At 35.0% G+C, this 25,157-nt stretch overlaps 2 protein-coding genes across 2 annotated transcripts; one reads left to right on the top strand and one right to left on the bottom strand.

The window, feature by feature from the left end:
* Positions 1-275: 275 nt before the first annotated feature.
* On the bottom strand, positions 276-7,759 carry LOC135125595 (serine protease snake-like). Its single transcript, XM_064051233.1, has 6 exons — positions 7,649-7,759; positions 6,260-6,448; positions 2,023-2,177; positions 1,544-1,656; positions 834-1,239; positions 276-567 (listed from the first exon to the last, which is right to left on the bottom strand). Exons 1-6 carry the CDS (start codon positions 7,722-7,724, stop codon positions 400-402), a joined length of 1,107 nt encoding a protein of 368 aa, XP_063907303.1. The 5' UTR covers positions 7,725-7,759; the 3' UTR covers positions 276-399.
* Positions 7,760-19,282: 11,523 nt separating this feature from the next.
* Positions 19,283-20,092, top strand: LOC135125680 (putative odorant receptor 85d). The gene is made up of 5 exons (XM_064051329.1): positions 19,283-19,446; positions 19,497-19,596; positions 19,652-19,744; positions 19,800-19,955; positions 20,003-20,092. The coding sequence occupies exons 1-5, from the start codon at positions 19,283-19,285 to the stop codon at positions 20,045-20,047; spliced, it is 558 nt and encodes a 185-aa protein (XP_063907399.1). The 3' UTR covers positions 20,048-20,092.
* Positions 20,093-25,157: the final 5,065 nt, after the last annotated feature.

The following is a 25,157-nucleotide window of genomic DNA, read 5'->3' as shown; positions in this document are numbered from 1 at the left end:
ATTTTACACAATGTCATACAAATTTGGAATAAAATAATAATAATCTGTGTGGCAACTGCTAAATTGTGAATTCAGACCTATGTTTTAGGATAAATATGAAGTTTTTTGGTAGAAAGCTCAAGTGTTATAAGTTTGTAAGGTCACATGCTACTTTCCAGAATAACTTCAGTTCAACAACAAATCTGATCCTTTGAAATTTTGTGAAGTCAACAAAGAAATTATTAAATTTAATGACATAGGCAAAGGAGCCGAAAATTTATAAGCAGGAGCCTAAATCTTTTTATAACTGTGTTTATATTCATTGTTTTAAAAACAAAATAGATGCATTTATTTCGTTAGAACAATAATTCGGAACAAAATGCATCAATACATAGATTTAACTTAACATAATAAAGTATTTTATGGCCAAACAATATCTTCTATCCATTGTACATAATATGACACTCTCGTATACACTGCCGGTTCCCCACCACAACCTGCTCCTAGAGATGTTACAGCCACTATGTCATACATGCACTTGATATTGTCGCCAGTGTGATATATTTGCAAAGGTCCTCCAGAGTCTCCCTGTAACAGTAATTTACGTCTATCGTTAAATATTTTATTGCCAATTGTCTTCTATGGTTTAAAACTAAGTAATTTGGAACTAAGTACGTGTTCTAAAGCATTATAGACTGTACCTAACCACAACAATTAACAAGTACTACTAAAATGTAGTGGTGTATTACAAAAGGACTTTAGACATCGTAATAGATAATTTAAAATAGGAATCATGTTTTACGTTCTGTTCTATAAAACTTTTTTTCTATTAAACAGACTTGATAATACCATACCTGACAAGTGTCTTTGCCCTCCGATCCTGCACAGACCTGACGATCATCCAAAATCCCTTTTTTCAATTTTCTTACGTTCCTGTATTTGGAATCACAAGTGTCATGGTCAATAAATTCTATAATTACTTTGAGTAGATCATTACTAAGGTCGCCTTCTTGGGCTGTTCGACCCCATCCAGTTGCTACTGCTCTTCTTGTGGAAATTTGTTCGTTTACGTACAGACATGCTGGTCTTGCGTATGAGTTTAGTCTAGCTGATTTCTTCAATTTTATCAGTCCAATGTCATTGTAATGAGACGATGACTTATACTTCGGATGCCGTATTAATTCTGCTATTTCGAAATGTTGTCTTCGAAAAGTGCTGTTTAATTTAGTAACGCCAATCTTTACCCATTTAGCATCATACCTGTAAAACAAATGAATCAAATGTTAGACCAATGCGTAAATTACCGCAACCCTGACTCCTATTCAAGATCCGCGTTTTTTATGCAGATGGTGCGATAAATCCCGCGAGCTCGACTAGGGACCGCACCCTCCGCTTCCACCACGTGTTTTGTCCCTTTTAAATATTCACTTTCAATGACTCTGATATTAAACTACAACCGAACAAGTGTTAAAGTTTCAAAAAGAGTTATTTTTTCAGCGCGAAATTTTTAATTCAGATTTGGCCACCACAGTATGTAAATTCACTATGCAAATAATGAACATACCATTCGTGATTGCTCAAACAATGTGCAGCTGTTAATATATATTTGTCACTTAAAATTGTTCCACCGCATAACCACTTCGCGTCATCAAGGGTGGATCCGTAGCCAATGGCAGCCTGTAAAAAAACGTATAAATAGTTTATATAATTCAACAAAAATATCCGTTCTGCCTTGAAATCACGTAAATTGTGTAAAATTTGAAGTACCATGAAGTATCTTCAAATTTTAAATGTCAGGTTATAAACCTCAGTGACAAAAAAAAGGAAAATAATACAAACTTATATTTTGACTGGAACGTTCTGTAAAGTATTATTTAAAAAAAAAATGTTCTGTCCTGTAGCTGTGTTTTTTAAATAATAATTGTAAAAATTAGGAAAGCAATAAAATTTCACAATTAAGCTGTCGTCTTCTTGAACTAAACTCATTTCATTTTAAACCGGAATTTCGCATGTGTTACAAGTCTAATGAATTTTTTAACTTACCATGTGTGGAAATTCCCTTCTACCGGCTTCTTCTCCACCTACAACAAGTGGAACCACCTTATGACCACATTCGTTTCTTGTTACCGGAGCAGCATCTATTATTCCGATTGGTGGTATAATTGTTTCCTTAACATATTCAGCATATTGTGCACACACTAAAATAAACTGTGGTTATAATATAACATCATAAACGCATTAATAATAATGTTAATATTTAAGGATATTGTAATAATATACTCCATAATAATATAGTTTATTGCATCCGCAATACTTAAAAAATTTTCGAAATTTAGATTTTTCAATTTTCGATTTAACGGTTTTCTTTAGATTTTTCACCTTCTCGTGTCTAGATCATTACATTTTACACCAATATTACCAATCTACGAGCATAGGTTTGTGGATTTTCGGATATAGTAATGTTGCGCCCACCTATATTTAATAACGATACATAAAATAAAAATTGTCATAATAACCTCGACTTCCCCAAAATAAAATTCAGAACGTTTTGCTGCATTTTACTTCCTCTGTTTTCAGAAGACAATTTACTGCGTGCTTAATTGTCCCATTCTTTCAATTAAACATTAAACTAAAAATATCAACAATTGAAGTTAAGCATGTACTAATAATATATTTTTACTTCAGAAAGAGGGAAGATTTGTCTTTATAACTTTGGACCAATTTTTTTGCATTTAAGTGTGAAAGTGTTGTGTTTTGTTTTTAAAATACTTTAAAAAAATCGCGAGGATCCGTGAAGTTTCTTTATTTGAATAGAATTTCACAGAATTCAAAATATTGTCAAAACCGAAAAATTGAAAAAAATTTTAAAAACCTAAATTATCCAAAAATCCAAAAATTAAAATAACGGGTAGAGAGTAGAAAATGTTGAAAAATTTAACATTTAAAAACTCGCAAAATTTTGAAAAATCGAGTAAGTAAAAAATCAAAACAAAGTCGAAAAATATAAAAATTTAAAAATCGAAATTTTTAAAAATCTCAAAATTTAAACAGAGAAATCGAAAAATTGAAAAAACACGAAATCGACACATCAAAAGATCGATATGTCGAGAAGTCGAAAAATAGAAAAATTGAGATATTGAAATATATAGCTGAAGATCGAAAAATCGGAAAATTCAAAATGAAACATTTACACTTAAAATATGGATAACTCGCAAAATTGAAAAATCGAAAAATCTAAAAATGAGAAAAAAAAAATCGAAACAAGAAGTGAAAAATCTAAAATTTAAAAATTCTAAAAATTGAAAACTTACAAAATAGAGAAATCAAAATATCAACAAATCGAAAAATCAAAAAATTGAAAAATCGAAAAATGTAAGATTTAAAAAATCGCAAAATTTTGAAAAATCGAATGAGTAAAAAATCAAAAAACCGGAGAGTCCAAAAATGTAAAAATTTAAAAATCAAAATACACACCTATTGAAAAATCTCAAAATTGAAAAGTCTCAAAATTTAAATATTGAAAATTTAAATATCGAAAAATTGAGAAATCGAGAAATCGGGAAGGCAACAAATCGAAAAATCGAAAAATGTAAATACATAAATCCTAAAACAGAAAAATTGGAAAATCGAAAAATCGAAAAGATGAATTTATCGAAAAACTGAGAAATCGAGAAATCGAAAAATTTAAAAATCGCGAAATCGAGAAGTCGAAAAATCGCAAATTTGAAAAATGGAAATGGCAAAAAATCGAAAAATGGGAAAAATCAGGATTATAAAATTTTAACTTAAAAAAACCGATAAACCAAAAAGTGAAAAATGAAATATCGAATAACTGAAAACTTAATTCCGAAAAATTTAGAGACCGGAAAATCTAAAAACGAGAAAGCGAAAAATAAAAAAAAACGTTAAATCGAAAATTGTTATACCGAAAAACTGAAAAATTAATTCCGAAAAATTGGAAAATCAAAAAATCTAGAAACGCAACGGCAAAAAATCGAAAGATTGAAAAATCTGAACAAAAAAGTGAAAAATTTAAGTTTAAAAATTTGAAAAATTGAAAATTTTAAAAATCAAGCAATCAAAACATCAACAAATCGAAAAATCAAAACAGTGAAAAATCAAAAAAACAAAGTCGAAAAATCTAAAAAGTAAAAAATCGGAATACATATTGAAAAATCCCAAAACTTAAACTTTGAGAAATTGAGAAATCGGAAAGTCGAAAAATCGATTAACCGAGAAATTGAGAAATCGAAAAATCCAAAAATTTAAAAACGCCAGAAATTGAAAAATTGGAAAATCGCGAAATCGAAAATCAAAAGATCGAGAAGTCGAAAGATCGAAAAATTAAGAAATGGAAGTGGCTAAAAATCGAAAAATTGGAAAATCCAAAGGTTAAGAAGTCGAAAAATCGAAAAACCCAAAATTTAGAAAATCGAAAAATTAAAAAATCGAAAAACGGAAAAATCAAGAAATTCAAAATTTGAAAGATTGAAAAATTTAAGAATTGAAAAACTGAAAAATCGAGAAATTGTAAAATTCTAAAACTGAAATGACGAAAATTCGAAAAATCGGAAAACCGAGAAATCGAAAAATCCAAAATTGAAAAAAATTGGAAAACTGAAGAACCGAAAAACTGAAAACTCGGGAAATTGAAAAATTTTGAAATTGAAATGACGAAAAATTGGGAAATCAAATTATCGAGAAATCGAACAATCGAAGAATGCAAACATCGGTATATCCACAAATCGAGAAAAAAAAATATAAAATCGAACAAATGAAAAATCTGAAATTCGAAAAATCAGTACATCCAAAAAGTGAGAAATCCAGAAATTGAAATATTCCCAAAATTGAAATGTTGAAAAATCGAAAGGTCGAAAAATTTTTAAAATCCAAAAACCGAAATCTCAAGAAATGGAATTAAAAAATCGTAAAATTGAAAAATCCAGAAATCAATAAACTGAAAGGTCAAAAATTTGAAAATTTGAAAAATATAAAATCGAAGATGTGAAAAACTGAAAAATCGAAAAGTGTAAAATTTAAATCATTGAAAAATTAAAATATCGAAAAATCGAATGATCGGGAAATTGAATCATCAAAAAATCTAAAAATTGAAAGATATGAAATTTAAAAATCGAAAAATTGCTAAATCCAAAAGACGAGAAGTTGAAAAATCGAAAAATCCCAGACATCAAAAGATCGAATAGCCGAGAAGTTCAAAAATTATAAAAGGGAAAAATAAAAAAATTCAAAATTTAAAAAATCGGAAAATCGAAGAATGGAGAAATTGAAAAATCGAGAAAGTGTGAAATTTCAAAACTGAAATGACAAAAATCTGAAAATCGAGAAATTGAAAAATCGAAAAACAGAAAAGAAGAATTATCTAAAAACTAAGAAATCGTGAAATCGAAATCGAAAAATTGAAAAATCGCGAAATCGAAACATCAAAAGATCGAGAAGTCGAAAGATCGAAAAATTGAGAAACGGAAGTGACTAAAAACCAAAATATGGGAACATTTAAAATTGAAAAATTTTAACGATGAACCGAAAAACTGAAAAATTAATTCCGAAAAATTGAAAAATCGAAAAATTTAAAAACAAGAATGCAAATAATCAGAGATTGAGAAATCGAAACAACAAAAAAGTGAAAAAATCTAAAATTTAAAAATTCGAAACATAAAAAAAAATCGAGCATTCAAAACGTCAACAAATCGAAAAATCAAAAACCTGAAAAATCAAAAAATGTAAGATTTAAAAACTCGCAATATTCTGAAAAATTGAATAACTAAAAAATCAAAAACACGAAAAGTCGAAAAACTGAAAAATTTAAAAGTCGAAGTATTTAAAAATCCTAAAATTGAAATAGATAGAAGATAAATACAAGATAATTTTTATATATTTCATTTCAAGGTTTCGTAACTGACCGATTGTGCAGTCTCATCCTCAGTGGTATTTGATGCAGTTCAGGGTTTATTTGATCAAGATCATCACGAAAATTGTGATGTTGACAGTCATTTTGAATTTTTAAAGCAATTTTAACATCTAGCCGATAACTGAGGAAAACTTAAAAACAGTAGTAATTCCTGAAGTTGTAGGCCACGACTGCAATAGCGCTGGCGATCGGACGGCAATGAGCATCACTAACTTCCGCTATGCCGAAGACTGGTTATTAGACAAAGAAACCGATCAGAGATTGCTCATCAGACGTCCGTGTAATCACAATGAACATAATATAATTTAATTTATAACGTGAAATTAAAATAGCTAAAAATTAAATACAAACTTTTTCTACTGATTTCTCCTGGCTGTCGAGTTTTTTCGATTGGACAACATACTAAAGGCTGTGATCCATAAAAGCCGCAATGCTGAGGACGTTGGTTGAATTTGCGCAAATCTTCCCGCACTCTTGGACAGCCCTGAAATGTTTGACAAACTCCTGGTGCACCAGATGATCGCAGAGTACATTCATCATCTACAAAAAAAAAGTAAACACTCATGTGAAATGATCTTCTAGTTCTAGTAAACATTTGGTTATCTTTACACAGATTTAAACATTTTAATTCTCGAATTAGACTTTCTTTATCGTAGATCAATATAAACAGTCTTTTTGTAAACTAAGAAACATCTATAGATTTTATTTGACAGTATGTTGGTTACCTTTATCCATTCCCATTCAAGTAACAAATTACGAAACCGAAAGTAGCAAAAAAAGAGATTTTACATGAAAACAGCCAAGAACTTACAACTGTGATTTTCCAGGTTGGTATAATTTTTATAGAATACGAATACTTCCGCTCGCAGAGCACTAAAATGATAAAACTATTATTAATATAATAGAGAATAATGAAGACATGAAGAGAAAGAATGAATACTTTTTTCTAAAAAATTGTAATAAATATAAAAAATAATATTGCGTATTATAGAACTATAGCTAAAATCTACACGTGAAATAATTAATAATAATCACTTGATTTTTAAATTTTTAGGTCAACCCAATTGACTGTTGTTTTTTTAGTGTTATTTTCACTATTCCCCTTTGCCCTTGATAACATTATTTTAACTTATGACAGATGATGATTAAAAAATTATCTCCATTAGGTTGAGGAAATTCCAGTGAGAAGCCATAAAACTTGTTATATCCTTTAATAAAGATAATCATATCCTTGTCACTGGAATATCCATAACCGCAATATGGTAAATTTTATCTAATTTCGTGGTCATGATTTTTTTGTTACGAATTATCTACCTATCAACAAATACAGAATTTCCGAATTTACAAAAATAAATATGTTTATAATTTTATACTATGTAACTACAATATTTAACAAGATAACTGTGTAAAAAATGAAGTGATACTTAAAGGCTACAATGTGTTTTTAAGAAAAATACAAATATTCACTTCGTTAAATAAATTTATACCGTAATTTTCGACATATCCGTATAAGTTTAAAAAAGACTTTGGAAAATGTGTTTTAATTTTTAAAATAGCTGCTCTGGTACACAACTACGAAGTTCTAATATATCGATTTAAAAAATTTCATAATTAATATACATATGAATTTATCTTATTTATTTTCAACACACTAATTATGAATTTATTACACCACAAGCATCAGAAACTACGTCAATTAGAAATTTTTTATCAAAATTTAGTTAAACATAAAATACTTACCTAAAAATTGTTGTGCATAAACAAAACCGATTAAAACACAGAAAAAACCTACTCGGTTTTGATAAAAGACCATCATGTTAAGTATTGCAATGTCTAATAACAAAATGAGAACTAGCTTTTAAATAGAGCACACCGAATGCGAATAAAATTTTAAAAGGAGGGGAAAACATTGATAAATTAAATAACAGAGTTTTCATGCATATAAATACAATATTCAGAAGGGCAAAATCGATGATAACCTTTTGTTAAAAAAAGTATACTAAAAACAAAATATACTGGGTATCTTTTCGCTACGCTCTTAACAATCAACTGATGTGTCTGAGCAAAATAGTAAAAAAAATCCTCACATTGGTGGAGTTACAACGAATTTTTAAGTTGGGTCTTTTACACTTTGGTGATAAAACTTTTGGGTAATATTTCTCTCACCAATGACTATATTTAATTACCACTTCAGTTGGAATGTATAAAAATATGGTAGTGTTGTTTTTGCAATAATTTAATAAAATTCCATCTCACAACAATGTTTACCAGATATAAAAATTGTCAAAAGTTTCAAAAACCTACGTTTAAAACGTTCGAAGTTGATGAATATGCAGTGTACCTGGTTTTTGGCGAATCCAAAGTTTTTTTCGTAATCTACATTATCAAGAATTTTTTATTATTTTTTAGGACTCCCGAAACGCTCGTACATAACGTACTGAAGAAATACGAAATAAGCTTTACCTTTTCCGACAGCACATCGTGTTCACTAATTATAAAATATAAATTATTTAAATTACCAAACACCGTCAAAATAACTAAAGCGCTAGTACACCTTACAACTATGATTACAAAAACCAGCTTCATTATACAATTTTGTCACATATGAAGCAAATAATCGCAGAAAGGAGGGAAAACCAACACGGGTAAGTGCTGCAAGCACAAGACATTAAAAAGCCATGGTCGAAGTAAGGAAAAACTACCATCGTCTATGAATTTGCCCAATATTTGAGCGCCAAACTGACGAATATGACCGGGTGAGACAAAGCAAACCTGAGACAAAGGAAGACCATGTGTTAGCAAAATAGATTGTCATTGAATTTTAAATCAAGGTGAAGCACATAATAAACACCGAATATCTGAAAATGTTAAATAAAGTAAAATGGTACTTTTATATTCTGACTAATATTGTCAAAAAATCTTCTCTGTAGAAGCATAAATTTCTGTAGAACTAGCCACCGTTTTGAGATTTCTGATTCATTGGAATTTATTACGTGATCGATTAAATGCAGATATTAAATCGGATCACGTACATAATCGATCATGTGATTAAATTCAAGCAATTTAAGGCTCACACATTAAATTTTAATCATACTCAGTTAATAATGTTAAATCACTGAGTATAAATCGACCGAAACAAACAAAAATATTAAAACCTAAATCGGGTAGTCGGCATGTAGAATTTATTTCGTCCAACGAAGAAAAAGAATTAAGTGAATTAAGTGTAATTTTATATTTTACTAGCTGACCCCGTGAACTTTGTTTCACCTACAATTTAATTTTGAATCTGCAAAACCGAATGCTTTGAAATCTTGCAGATGTTTTAAACATATGATAAGCATAATAAATTTTTATTCAAAATATATTTACTTAACCCCTCCAAAAAACTGATGACGTCAGCCCAAAATTTTGCCGAATGAATCCTATCTAAAATTTCCAAAATAGGATGAGACTATACTTGTGATTTAGCATTCCATTCATATTTTTTACTTTTTCTTATAGGGGGTGCCTCAACAAAATTAATCACTGAGTCAATTTATTTTATTGATTGAATCAAGAATTGCAAAACTGAATTTTGAAATATTGCAGACGTTTTGAACTTACTGTTTGACATGGTAGGTTTTTAATCAAAATACAGGGTTAGTCACGAGAGAATTACTTCTGAAAATTATTTTTATGCAACCCAAAATACGAATACCATGTACCATTTGATACTAACTGAATTTAAAATGAAATGCTTAATCCATTATTGCTTTGAGTTTGACAATCTCATTTTGACAATTGTGGAAAAGGAGGTTACGCGAGTGTCCATGGTGGTACCGCAGCCAGTCGGAAATCTCCTCCGGCGCCGCTAATAAATTTGTCAGTGTGCCTATTGATCTTTTGCAACCGAATAATCACGAGAAAATTATTTCTAAAAATTTCTTTTACGGAATTTTATTCAAAGGTTACAACACAAACTCAAACAAGTAAGTAAATAATTTAACTACTAATCTGTTGAAAATGTTGGGCATTTTGGGGGGATGCTAAGGCTTTTTTGTAAATGGATGGCCGAAAAAGTCCAGAGGTTGCAGATTTGCACTTCGAAGAGGCTCTAGGTGACGCAGAGATGGCGAATTAACACATGCACATTAGCGGCGAACAACATTGGTAGAGCACTTACGGCTTCAGTATAGCCCAGATTGATCTGACTGTTTGTCGTCGATCCAATGGGGCTCTAGAGGGGAGTCAACGATGAAAAAAAAATGTTAAAAATTAATTAACGTCAAAGTGACACTGTCAAAGTCAAAGCAATCATGGATTAGGCATTTCATTTTAAATTTAGATAATATCAAGTGGTACTGGGTATTAGTATTTTGGGTTGCGTAAAAATAATTTTCAGAAGTAATGTGTTTATCAAGCCCAAAAAATTGATGACGTCATCTCAAGATTTGGCCGAATAAATCCTATCTAAAATGTGCAAAATATCATCAGAATACTTTCGTAATTTATCATTGGATTTGTGGATGTTTTTGGTATGGATTTATTTATGTACACATATTTACAAACGAATGACACTTAAGCAACGTGGTTGTGTTGGAACTCTGCGGCGGCGAGGAGCGCGGTGTTCTTCGTGATCTTGCTGCTTCTGTGGACGATGGCGGAGAGAGCGAGTTGTGCTTCCATCAGGCCTTTTCTAGTCTCGCTTCTCGTTTTCGCTTCTGCGTGGTACGCCAGCCAATTAGCGGTGTTCTTTGCAGGCGTACGGTTGGTTGCCTATAGCGCAGGCAACTTGCTCGCCACAGTACCCCCTCTCCAGTGACGTCGTCACGGGTCATTGGTCTCTAAAACGGACTGGTGTTTTCGTTTGTCGTCCTGCTCTTGTTGTTCTGCGACTGATTGTGGGTTCTGGCTGCGTTGTTGTTTGTAAAATTGGCGGTTCGGCTTCTTGTGGAAGGAATGCTGGTTTGACTCTCTCGATGTTGACAGTTGTTGGCTTGCCTCGTACAACAATGGTTAGCGTTTTTCCCCTTCGAGATGTTACTGGGTGTGGTCCGCTGTATGGTTGTTGCAGCGGTCTTCGTACTGCGTCGTCGCGTAGAAATAAGTGGGTGCATGTATCCAGCTCTGGGTGGACAAATGTGCGTCGCCTGTCATGGTGTGAAGCTGGGACTGGTCGTAGTTGTTCCATTTGTAGCTTCAACTTCTCTACGAATGTGAATGGTTCAGCTGAGACATCGTTTGTCGTAAAGAAGAACTCTCCCGGAATACTAAGCTGGGTACCATACGTCATCTCTGCTGGCGAACATTTCAGGTCGTCCTTAATGGCGGTACGTAGGCCCAGGAGTACAGTTGGAAGTGAGTCAACCCAGTTCTCATTCTCTTGGCACATTATCGCAGCTTTCATTGTCCTGTGCCACCTCTCGATGAGGCCATTACTCTGTGGCCGGTATGGTGTTGTTCGGCAACGTTTAGTTCCCAACAGGTTCATCAAACTCGTCGTGATGGCTGCCTCGAACTGCCTTCCTTGGTCTGTCGTTATTCGTCGCGGACATCCAAAACGCGCGATCCAGGATGCGTATAGCGTCTTGACCACGGTGTCAGCAGTCATGTCTTCCATGGGGGCGATTTCGGGCCATCGAGTAAATCGGTCGGACATGGTCAGACAGTATCGATATCCCTGGCATGTAGGCAGTGGACCGACGATGTCTACGTGGATGTGTTCGAATCGTTGGTCTGTCGGGTCAAAGGAATTAAAAGGAGTTTTTACATGACGGCTTACCTTGGATTTTTGGCAAGCTAGGCATGTTCGAGCCCACTGTTTAATGTCTCGCTCCATCCGGGGCCATACGAACTTGGTTTTGATGGCTTTGTACGTGGCCTTTCCGCTTGGGTGGGAAAAACTGTGGTACTTGTCGAAAACCCTTCGGCGAAAACGGGGTGGTATGTATGGCCGAATGTTCGTGGTTGATATGTCGCACCATATGGGTACCTCAGAATCTGTGGGAGTGAGCTTCCTAAGCTGGAGGCCTGTCGTTGGAGTTTTTCGTAACTCGAGGAATTCTGGGTCAGTCTCTTGTTCGTTCTCTAGGTCTCGAGGTTCTATTATCGTTGGAGTGGTGATTTCGTCGATTCGGGACAGGGAATCCGCGACAAGGTTCTGGTCACCTGTCACGTGAGTGATCTCAGTCGAAAATTGTCCAATAAAATCCAAATGTCGCAGTTGTCGGGGTGACGCCTTGCTGGATTTTTGGTGAAATGCGTACACCAGCGGTTTGTGGTCAGTTCTAATTGAGAAATGTCTGCCTTCAACCATGTGCCGGAAAAATTTGATCGCTTCATAAACTGCCAGTAGTTCGCGGTCGTAGGTGCTGTAGTTTCGTTGAGCTGGGTTCAGTTTTTTTGAGAAAAACCCTAATGGCTGCCATGTTTGCTCAACTTCCTGTTCAAGTACAGCTCCAATAGCTACGTCTGAAGCGTCGGTGGTTAGTCTCAAGGGAGCGTAATCGGCGGGGTGTACCAACAGTGTAGCTCTAGCCAACTCTCCTTTGCATCGCTCAAAAACCGCTTCTGTTTCTGGAGTCCATTGTATCGGCGTCTTGTCGTTCTTCTTGTCGCCCTTCAGGTACGCGTGCAGGGGTGCCTGTGCTTCAGCCGCCTTCCTTAGAAATCTTCGATAGAAATTTAGCATACCCAGAAAACGTCGAAGATCTTTGACAGTTTTTGGTTTCGGAAACTGTTGCATGGCTGATATTTTGCTTGCTAGGGGCTGAGTTCCTCTTGCCGTGATGGTGTGCCCTAAATATTCAACCTCGGGGGCGCCCAGCACGCACTTTGCCGGATTGACTACGATGTGATGCTGTTGTAAACGCCGGAAAAGGATTTCTAAATGTTGTAAGTGTTCAGTTTCGTCACTTGAATATACCAGAATGTCGTCAATGTAACTGAAACAGAAATCCAAATCACTTAGAACGGAATTTAAGTCTCGTTGGAAAGTCTGAGCCGCATTTCGCAGACCGAATGTCATTACGGTAAACTCAAACAATCCAAACGGGGTGCACACTGCGGTCTTTGGTATATCCTCCTCAGCTACTGGGACTTGGTGGTAGGCCCGTACTAAATCGATGGTCGAAAAGACTCGTTTTCCTTCCAGTCGGAACGAGAAGTCCTGAATGTGAGGGATCGGGTAGCTGTCTGGCACGGTGACACTGTTCAGGCGCCTGTAATCCTCACAGGGACGCCATTCGCCAGGCTGCTTTTTCTTCACCAAATGTAGCGGACTGGCCCAAGGACTTTTTGACGGTCGGCACCAACCTTGCTCCATCATGAACTGGAACTCCATTTTTGCCACTTTTAATTTGTCTGGCGACAGTCGTCGGGGAGTTTCAGCGATTGGAGGTCCTGAAGTGAAAATGTGATGGGCCGTATTCGTTCCAGGAATTGTGCCTGGTGGTCGAGGACGTGTGATTTCGGGGAATTTCGCTAGCAACTCGTGGTACGGCGAAGTTTTGGCCACGGTTGAAATATTGGGTGGTGTGCACAGTGCGAGAATTCCTGATGTGGACAGCAGTGTCGATGCATCAATGAGTTTTCGATTGCGTAGATCGGGGAGCAAATGGTAATGGTTGAGAAAGTCCGCGCCGATAATGGGTTTGCTGACGTCTGCGATTATGAATACCCATTTCAGCGGTCTTCGGAGTTTGAAGTCGAGCAACATTAGCTTGCGGCCGTATGTCCGAATTTGGCTGTTGTTTGCTGCAAAAAGCACCGTTTCAGTGGGGCATGGACGTTGCTTACCTGAAAAGGCTTTTGGAACGACTGAAATCTCGGCTCCGGTGTCGATTAGGAATTGGATTCCGCTGCTCGGGTCCGTTACAAAAAGGCGATATTGCTGCTGTGTTGTACCGTCGTGCACCGCCTCGAGTGCCGACGGGGAAATCAGTTTCCCGAATAGTTGCAGGGCTGGTGGCACTTCCGGGCTTTTTCGCCGAATGTCTCATGGTAATAACATAACCCCTTATTCTCGTTGACACGTGTCCGGCTTCCCGAGTTCGAGCGGTGACGTCCGTAGCGGCCATATTTGTTTGTATAAGGAATTCACGTTCGGTAGATGTAACTAGATTTGGTAACTTTTTTTTTTAAGCTGTGTAACTGCGGATATAATTGTTCTAGTGTATAATGTATTACTGGAATGTTAGAAAGTAGGTATCAAAAATGTGACATGTAAGTAAGTAAATGTCAAATATAGAAAATGTGATGGTTTTGTGGTAATCTGGTGAATCTATTTTTGAATCAAGGAGAAAATCGCATCCCTCTAAAAGCCCAAAGAGCAACCCGCATGTAAAATTGTGAATCTTTTCCCTCCACTAGTTATTTTAGGAGGACAAGCTTTGATGTCATCATCATGGATCCACAATTTTACCATGGATCCGTTTTGGTATATCCATGTCTCACCCAAGAAAATGAAATGTAAATCTTCACCACTATCACGCAATTGAAGATAGGTACCGCCTTAGAAATTTGATTCTGGCAGCTATAACATGTTTAAAATGTGAAAAACTTCGCCTTCGGAAACCTAAATTTATACGTGTAGTACGTACAATTCTTCTCAAAGCCGAGTGTTTTCCCTCGATTATATAAAACTTAAAAACCAATTGTAGAACGGAATCAACAAAGCATGTAGGTACATATATAAATCTGCGCAGTCGTCTTTCTGATTCTGATTATAATATTAACGGCACCAGCGCCGTTGTATCTGTATTATTTGAAAATTCGAAAAACACTCGACAACACTAGCGAACTTTACGGAGAATATTTCTGCCACCAGTTTAACTGTTTCCGTTTTACCCAATTTTTTGAAAACCACGAAATATTTTTTGTTTCTTTTCCTTTAAAATGTGCTTTCTCGTGATTACTTTTATGGAAATTGTTTCCATGCTGTATTTAAGGATTTTCTTGAAACGAGGCGTGTTGAAATTAGAAAAACTTCGGTTTTTTTTCCACACAATTCAGATTTGACATTTGAATTAGAAAATTAGACAGTTGATGCCAATCTTCAATTTCTAGTGATCTTAAGATTGCAACTTAACTACAGAAAAATTTCTGTCAGTTACCGAACGTGAATGCTTATTATTATAGCCGCGTCCTCTGTCGGTAACTAGGCGCTCTACTGTTGCCGTCAATGTCGCGATCTGCTTTTGCATGGCTTCCATAGGCGTGGTGCACTGCGTGGTGTTTTCGTCTCCAGTGGCGTTCGTCGTCCTTGTATTCGCTGCAGTCTTTGTTACGGTGGCGATTGCTGCGTGTGGCGCGTTGCTGATGTGGATTTCCACCATCTTGTCTGCCAGCTCCGCAGTCTTTTCGAATGTTAACCCCGTAGTTCCCGAGAGTACTAACTGTACGTTAGCTGGTAGCCGCTGCAGCCATAACGTCTTGAGGAAGTCATCCTGCATTTGGGTACCTGCGAGGGTTTTCATCTCCCGTAATAATTGCGAGGGCTTCCTGTCTCCAAGCTCCAGTTCATTGAGTAGCTTCCGTATCTGGCGTTCTTGTGAGTCCGTATACGCCCGAATAAGCTTTTGCTTTATCGTGTCGTATCTGTTGCTCTCTGGGGGATTTGCGATGACGTCGGCGACGTGTTGCAGTACGCTGGAGTCCAACGCCGCTACGACCGCGAAATACTTCGTAATGTCCGTCCTTATTCGGAGGCTGTGGAATTGTGCCTCCACCTGCGCGAACCACAGCTGAGGGTCCCGTTGCCAGAAAACGGGAAGTTTCGGGTTTCCGCTGTTACTCACGGTGTTCACTTCTACCTCGTTTGTTGTAGCTTTCGATTCCAGGGCGGCCTTACGTCTGCGAGTTCCTTTTCAAGTTGGGCGATTCGTTCAGCGTTCGTCATGATGTTGCTTGTCAATCGGTGTATGTTCTGTGTTGTTGCGTTTTCTTCTTTCGTCGAGGGTCACCAGTTGTGGATGTTTTTGGTATGGATTTATTTATGTACACATATTTACAAACGAATGACACTTAAGCAACGTGGTTGTGTTGGAACTCTGCGGCGGCGAGGAGCGCGGTGTTCTTCGTGATCTTGCTGCTTCTGTGGACGATGGCGCAGAGAGCGAGTTGTGCTTCCATCAAGCCTTTTCTAGTCTCGCTTCTCGTTTTCGCTTCTGCGTGGTACGCCAGCCAATTAGCGGTGTTCTTTGCAGGCGTACGGTTGGTTGCCTATAGCGCAGGCAACTTGCTCGCCACAGATTCATATTTTTTAGATTTGCTTTTACAGTGACTCAAAAAATGTATGGATCAGTCAATTTATTTTAGTGAATAACTCAAGAGTTGCAGAAATGAATACTTTGAGATCTTGCAGACGTTTTAAGGTTATTGTAAGCATGGTAAATTGTTAAGAATATTTATTTATTCCCCCCAAAAAATTGATAGAACGGCTCACTCGATTTTCGCAGATAATATTGGGAATACAGTACAGTTATTTTTAGTATTATACTGCACCAATCTAAGGTGCTATACGTGTTGATCGAAAATTGTGTGAAGAAAAGACTCAACTCGAAAATGCTGAATATGTTTCATTATACTTTTGGTGCGAAGGAAGTTCTGTCGAAACAACGTTCGATCAATTTTTTGACAGTGGTTGATATAAATAAAACTCAGTAGATGCTCATACTCGAAATACGAAGTATCTACTCGAATATCAAATCAAAGTATTTCTAGTTTTTCTAGATGATGCTAATACTTCAGTAAGTAACAGTTGATGCTCAAGTAGCTGTCGAAGGAGGAATAATTTTCCCGTTTTTCCGAATTTTTCATTGCTACTTCGCTCCTATTGATCGTAACGTGATGTTATGTAGCCTATATGTAGGTACGATAAATGGACTATCCAACACAAAAAGATTTTTTTGAATTCGAACCAGTGGTTTCTGAGATTAGCGCGTTCAATTAAACAAACACTTCAGCTTTATAATATAAGTATAGATAAATTAATAAAACTAAACTGATTCATCCACTATTTTATTTGAGACACCTGGTACAAGCAATTCTAAAAACTATTAATTGAATGATAAGTCACAAGTGCAGCCATAATTTTGCACATTTTAGGTAAGACTTATTTGACAAAATTTTGACATGACGTCATCATTTTTTTGTGAGAGGTAAACGAATAAATTTTCATTAACAATTTGCCATCATTACGATAATCTTAAAACGTTTGCAAAATTTCAGATCATTCAGCTTTGCAATTTCAAAGTTAAAATGCAAAGTGTTGTTATACAATTTTGATACTTTTCTGCAACAATCTGGATTCATACATCACAAGTGTAACACTATCCTGTTTTATAAAATTAAAAAATATATATTATTGTAAATTTTGGAGATGAGGTCATGCCATTGGTGGTGAGGATGATTAGCCAAATTTTGGTTAACCTCTGATCATCTATATTCCTAGTGTACTTTCAAAATTTGATAACAATCAGTCCAGTAGTTTCGGAAATTATCTGTCTAATAAAAATCCGGACAGACGGCAGACAGACAGACAGACGGACGGAAACTTCGAATTGTAGTGGTCATGAAAAAAAAGCGTAAACAAAGAAAATATTGCAATCAAGTCTATCGGCGGGAGACTGGTTACTTTCTCGACATTTCATGACCCATAGAATATGAAGAATTAGGTCCCATAGTTCAGTCTGCCTGCCGTTTGTCCAGATTTTTATTAAACAGCAATTGCTAATCCGGTTTCTATCATGGGTTGACGCCCAGGTCATTCCAGAATTGCCGACCAAATATAAACAAGTGTGTTTTCGTAACACAATGTGTTGGAATGCTAGACAGTGGACAGTAGCGGGGTATAGGTGAATAAAGTATTATGCATTAATGAATTCAAGAAAACAAGCTCTACAAGATTTCTGAAAAAATGTATAGTGTGTCATTAAAAAATAAGTGATATGTGGTAGAGAAACAAAAAAAATATATAGAATATCAAAACGAATTTATATGATATCATTTACCTTTTTAGGCGCAAAATCATTTATTTTTAATTTTTCAAAGAAGCGGGATTTGTTGTACCTGCTGCACCTCAGTGACGAGGGAAGTCCTGTCGAAATGACTTTTGACCAATATAGCATAGTAAGTACTTGTAACTGCAGCAAAATTTTCAGACTAATTGAACCGTTTTTTTAATCCCAACACCTATTGAAATATTACCTCCTGCAATAATCGATTTGTGGGTCTGAATTTGAATTAGACGCATACATACATAAGGTATAAATATTATAAAAGCTATGAATAAAACAACAACCACAAAAAGTAATAACGGGTGAGTACAGCGCACAAAATAAAAACAACTACTCTTATAATATTCAAACAAGACAACTTTAAGGATTACATGTCACGAATATACTTACTTATTCCAGTTACGTGGCCACGTTTACAATGATCAAGTTACTATCAATTTCCTTGGTATAGAGATAGGGAAACGCAGATGATTCACATTAGTTTTATGTCTTCTTTGTCAAAATAATATTGCATTCACAAGATATAAAAGCAGTTCGATAAGATCTTTTATTTGGAAAACACTTCATTATTATTGTCAGTCGGAAGTTTTTACATATTTTAGATTTTTTTTTGGAACCCAGATTTTCCATGTAAGTACAATACGTAGTTTTATTTTTTAATGAAACGTCATTTAAAAAAAACTTTTTTTCAGAATTTGCGAACATAATATTTCAACAGAAAACAAATGATGCCTGTAAACGAAGGAATTGCAATATGCCAAACAAGTCGAAAAATATTTCGATACAGTTTAGTGTGGCCATTGGAAGGAAACGAATTAAGTCCTGGAATAAATGATAGAATTAGAGTTATAATTTTTTTTATAATTAATGGAATCATAATATTTTCCCTCAGTACACACGCTTACTTACTTCTAAGTATGTTTCTAGTATAGTACTCATTTAGGAAATTAGATTCTGCTTTTTTGTAGAACACCCAGAATTTGCCATCACTGAAGAACTTGCTGAAGTAATAGCCCTCACTGGATGCACTTATATGGTTTACGTCTTTGTAGAAAATCAAAAAAACATTGCTTTCTTGATGCGAGATTTATCGGACTTTGAAATATTTGGGGTTCCTTCTAATTTTGAAAAACGAAACAAAAAATTAAACTTAGTGGTGAAATTGTTTTTTTGTTACACTGTCGGTGCCGTAATATTTTACAATTTTCTAAAGTTGTCAGAGAAATCAGAGTGCAAAAGAATTAGTTCCGAGAGAGGCATGAAAGAAAACCATTGTGGCTTAATAGGACCATTTTGGATTCCCTTCAACATAGACTATTTTCCCGTTTTTCAGTTATTTTCTTTGTTCGGTATTTTTTTTAGTCACTTGCTTATAAAAATGTGCTTACATATTTCTCTTAACGCTTTTGAAATAGCACATCATATCATATTACGAATTCAGCATTTGAAAGTTATGATTGAAGAATGTTTTGATAACAAGAGCTACACAGTGAGTCAAAGAAATTTAGAGAGATGTATTTCCTATCACATCCAGATATTAGAGTATGTTCAGTTTTTACATGAATTTAAACCACTGGAATTATATTTTTTAGGTTTGCTTCAAGATTAGATAATGCTTTCTTTCAGTGTATGTTTAGTCATTTTCTTTTAACGGGTACTATTTTTGCCTGCCTGGAAAAGCAAATTCTCGACGTAATTAAAAAGTTAACAGTGTAAGCATTGATGAAAAAATGAGTTTCTCTTTTAGAAAATTAATATTTTGGGAGCTGTTTTTCACATTTTGGGATGGATTATGGCTTTGTTTGTGGCATGTATAGGTGGACAGGATTTTCTAAACGCTGTACGTGTTTTTAAATTTTCTATCTCATTAGCGCGTTTCAATTTTTTTTTTTCAGAGTGAAATTATTCCAAACGCAATATGGAATTCTAAATGGTATCAAACCGACTTACGACTGAAAAAATATGTCGTCTTTATGCTGATGCGTTCTCAGAAAGCTTTGCGGATTCGAGCTGGTCCGTTTGGAGTTCTTTCATTTCCACTATTTTTAGCGGTAAGTTTACGCGATCTTAAATGCTGCTAACCATGGGTATTTTTCAGGTACTAAAAACATCTTATTCTATTTTTTGCATGTTATCATCGTAAGAAGGATCCCTGCTGGCAGGTATTTCACCCGATAATGAATTTTGCACTTCTATTAATGAAAATAAAGCCAAAAATGGACTGCTTTGCAATGTTTTTTTTTTACTAAACCACAGAAAAATTCCACTTCATGTCCCTCTAGTGTTGATTTTTTGTTTATTGCTATAATTTTGGATTTAATTCAGTAAGTTAATACGCTAATTTCCTTCAAATAGAGTAAAATAAATAACTTATTATTGGTAGAATTGTACTGTCTAAATTTTCAAAAGTGAAAGTCCATACATGTACCTATAGATTGATCGGTGCAGTGCGGTCGTGTGGTAGTGCTGTCTGTGATTTAGTAATTTTCACTAAGATATTATTAACAATTTAATTTTATTTGGAACCAGTGTGGGGTGTAGTGGTGTGGACCATCGGGAGAGCGTTGTGATATCGGGGGTGACCCCTGTTTGGGGTGGTATATGGTTCATTTTTGGATTTCTGGTGATTCCGAGTGAGACGTTATCTTATCAGCTTTTCTTTTTGTCTAATAGTTCCTATTACTGTGCGCTCGCGACCTTACCCTATCGAGGGGACATCGTGAGCGCAGTGCTGTTAACTTGGTGCGGTGTTCATTAATAATAGGTACTCTAAAACACGAAAGTCTCAGTTTGTTTTTTTTTTTTAATAAGTATAGCTCTTAAATGTGCAAAATGTAATCGGACAGTCAATACACGTACTGAGAACCATGTTACTTGTCATAGGGACTGTAAGGGTAGTTTTCATTTAGTATGTGCTGGTATCTCTGAAGAGACTTACGACGGCTTAGTTGAGTCGGGAAATGTTGAATCATGGACGTGTACCGCATGTTCTTCAAAATTTTTGGAGGCTAAAGCAGCTGTTAATAAAAACCCCTCTGTTTCTTCGCTGAATACCTATATTTCGACTGATCAGTTAAAAAATATGATGAATAAAATAGTAAAGGAACATGTAGATAACATTTCGCAGCTATTTATCGAGCATATTGGTGCTTTAACTCTTAGAGTTACTGAACTTGAGTTAAAAATTAGCGATTTAACCAGTGAAAACATTATTCTTAAGTCAGAATTTGAGAAACTTAATTTAACGTTGAAGAGCGGTAAAAATTCTGATATACAAATATCTAAGGGGGTAAATAAAGATGAATTAAATGCCAAATTATCGTGTGCCGAGTCCTTGGTAAAAAAGTCTCAGAAAACTGTAATTGTGCAGCCTAAAGATAAAACTCAGTCGGTTTCAAAGACTAAATCAGATGTATTAAACGCGATAGATCCTCTTAATTCTTCTTTAGATATTATTGGGAGAGTAAAACCACTCAAGGATGGGGGACTGATGCTTGGGTGTGAAAATACTAAATCGTTCAAACAAATTGCTAAAGGTAAGTTTGCTGATGACTATGAAGTTCGTGAAGTTAAAAGTATAAGACCAACAATTAGAATAACTGGTTTTTCAGATGATATTGATGAGGAGAACTTCTTGTTATACCTTAAAAACAAAATGAGTCTATTTTTGATGTTAATTCCAGTGTTAATTTGTTAAAACTGAGCTGTACAAAAAGAAATAATACTGTATATCAAGCCTTAATTGAAGTCGATTTGTACACATATAAAAGAGCATTGAGCGTGGGTCACTGTCTTATTGGTCTCGATGGTTGTTCCATCTATGATGCTGTCGAAGTAACTAGGTGTTACAATTGCAACAACTACGGTCATGTATCGAAAAATTGTAAAAATAAAACTTGCTGCCCAAAATGTGCCGGAGAGCATAAACTTGTTGACTGTCGGTCTGATAGTTTTAAATGTTGTAACTGCTCCAAATATTTAGAAAGTTTAGCGACAGATGAATTTGAAGTTTCTGATGTTACGTATGATCATGCGGCTTGGGACTATAAACAATGCACGTTATTTAGAAAAACCATGGATAAAATCAAGTGCGACATTTTCGACTCCGCCATATAGCAATCATTGGAGGATCCCACTTTATTAGGTACCGTTTCAACTAATAATAATTCTACTGCTTCAATCACTTTACTATCTTCGTTATCAATCTATTACCAAAATGCCCGAGGTATAAACTCAAAACTAGTGGAACTTTTCAATTCTTTACTAACTTGTAATTTTGAGCTCATAATTCTCACTGAAACGTGGTTTACTGATTCTATGGCTAATTCAGAATTTTCTCCTGACACTTTTGAGATATACAGATCTGATCGTAAATTTAATAAAACTACTCTTACCAGAGGCGGTGGGGTTCTGATAGCAATGCGCAAATATTTCTCTGTTTTGCAGATTGATCTGTCCCCGCATGGTTTTGAAGAGTTGCATTTAATTGACATTGTGGGGGTAAAACATACATATAGATATGTCTCTTTCTACATTTTGGTAATTTCTGTTGCACCCAAGTCATCTGTTGATGATTATATCTCATTATTTAATTTGCTCCGTAATCTTGCTGATTTATGGAATAATCGTGTGGTTATCATAGGTGACTTTAACATTGCTGAATATCATATTGGTTTAGAGAACAATATTGTTGGTAATAACAAGTTGTCTGCCCTAAGCACTTTTTTAAATCTTAATAACTATTGTCAGTTTAATACTATTATGAACACTAATGGCAGACTCTTAGATTTGATTCTTTCTAACTATGAGTGCTCTGTTAATGGTTGTCACGATTATCTTTTGCCAGAAGACAGTCATCATCCTTCTCTGGTAATTACCATAGATACTCATCAAGGAAAAAGTAAGATTTTAGGTAATTCTGAAATATTAGTTAAACGGTGGAACTTTCGGAAAGCTGATTATCCCAACCTTTATCACCATCTTGGGCAAATTAATTGGTCCTTTTTAAATGGAGTTAATGATCCGAATACTGCATGTACTTTATTCTACAATAAACTTATTAACATCCTTGATATTTATGTGCTCAAGACTCGTAACATTCGTCATAGGCCCTTCCCGCCTTGGTTCACATTGGACATTAAAATCAAATTTAAATGGAAACTTTGCTCTAGGTATAAACTAAGTAAAAGTTTAGAGGATCTTTTAAATTTCAAATCTGTACGTTCCGAAATAAAACGTGATGTCAAAATTGCCTATCGTGATTACATCTGCGATTTGGAAAATAACATAAAAGCCAATCCTAATAAATTCTGGCCACATATAAGCAGACTTAAAAAACAAGAGGGTATACCGTCCCAAATGAGTTATAATAACAAGGTACTCTGTAATCCTGCAGATATAGTAAATGCATTTGCAACCCATTTTAGTTCAGGTTACACTGACTGTAAAGCCACAAATTTGAATGAATTCGTATGTGAGTCTTACAATGATCTTATACAATTCAACACGATAAGTGAAGCAGATGTGTTTAAAGCGCTAAAAAAAATTAAGTGTAACTTAACGAGTGGTCACGATAATATTCCGGGTTTTTTATTATCTGATTGTGCTTCGGTGCTTTCTCATCCCTTATCAGTCATCTTTAATTTAATAATAAATTCTGCCATCTTTCCCGATATCTGGAAACATTCTATTATTTCTCCAATTTTTAAGAATGGGAGTAGAAATACAATTGAGAATTACAGGCCCATTTCGCTAATTTGTAACTTTGCCAAAGTTTTTGAATTTGTTTTACATAAATTTTTGTTATTTAATGTTCGTAGTAAAATATCTGATTGTCAACATGGATTTGTAAGTAACCGTTCCACCATATCTAACCTCTGTGTATTCACACAGTTTGTTTCAGAAAGCTTTGATGCTATGCTTCAGGTTGACATGGCCTATACTGATTTTTCCAAGGCCTTCGACAAACTTAATCATGACGTTTTGCTGGTTAAATTAAGTAATTTTGGGTTTCCTGCTTCATTACTTTCATTGTTAAAATCGTATTTATCCAATAGGACTCAGTGCGTTAAATATAATGGTCATGTGTCAGATAGTATTTCTGTCTTGTCTGGAGTGCCTCAGGGTTCGGTTCTTGGACCTCTTTTGTTCGTGATTTACATAAATGACATCGCAAAGAGTATTAGTTCAAACATTCTTATGTACGCGGATGGTTTAAAAATTTTTACAACTGTTTCGAGTATTAATGACTGCCGGATGTTACAAGATGATCTGCAGAAATTTCCATGTTGGAGCAATTCTAACTTTCTCCCGGTAAATTTTGACAAATGCTTTATTATGTCATTTACTAACAAAAATACCCAAACCTTGTATCCCTATGATCTCAATAACACCATTTTGACTAGAGTTGATTCTTTCTGTGATTTGGGAGTCACTTTTGACTCCAAACTCTCTTTTGTAAAACACATAAATAATATATGTGCCAATGCTCTCAAATCACTCGGTTTTATACTAAGATGTGGCAGTAGTTTTAGTGACTTTGATTGTTTGAAAATTTTATATTTTGCTTATGTGCGATCCAAGCTTGAATATGCAAGTGCTGTTTGGTCTCCATTTTCTCGGATTCATATAGACACATTGGAGTAGATTCAACTACGTTTTTTGAAGTACTTTACTTTTAGGGCGGATGGTGTTTATCCACCAAGGGGTTCGTCCCATATTACTCTTTTAAATAAGTTTGGGTTTAGAGATTTACATTGCAGACGGACTATTCCATCGTTGAATTTTCTAAAAAGTTGGTTCATTTTCATATTGATTGTCCGGATCTTTTGAGTCGATTATATTTGCTTGTCCCCAGATTGTCATCTCGTTCTCATGATTGCTTCTATTTGCCCACTCCTCGCTTAAACGTTGTAAAACATTCACCTATATACGAGATGTGTACTTTATACAATTCGGAACAGAAATCATTTGATATATTTAAATAAATAGGTTTTTTCTTTGTATATGTAGCTACATTCAGTTTGTTTAACTTTGCCTTCGTGGGTTCAGCTGTTGGTCATATATTTTGCTAAGGTGGTCAGTAATTGGGCTATTGCCTGTTGACCATCACTGACATAATAATATTAATAATAATAATATTAATAATATATTGTTACGTGGCGCGAGCGAATAAAAATAAAAACTCGAATTACACATCTAACTATTGCAGTGATTGCGTACAAAATAACTTCGCAACTTAAATGCATTCGCTC

The sequence above is a fragment of the Zophobas morio genome, unplaced genomic scaffold (genome assembly GCF_036711695.1).
Source record: "Zophobas morio isolate AGI-343-1 ecotype UQ-CSIRO unplaced genomic scaffold, CSIRO_AGI_Zmor_V1 ptg000009l, whole genome shotgun sequence".
Lineage (NCBI taxonomy): Eukaryota > Metazoa > Arthropoda > Insecta > Coleoptera > Tenebrionidae > Zophobas > Zophobas morio.
This window is presented reverse-complemented; position numbering and strand designations above follow the sequence as displayed.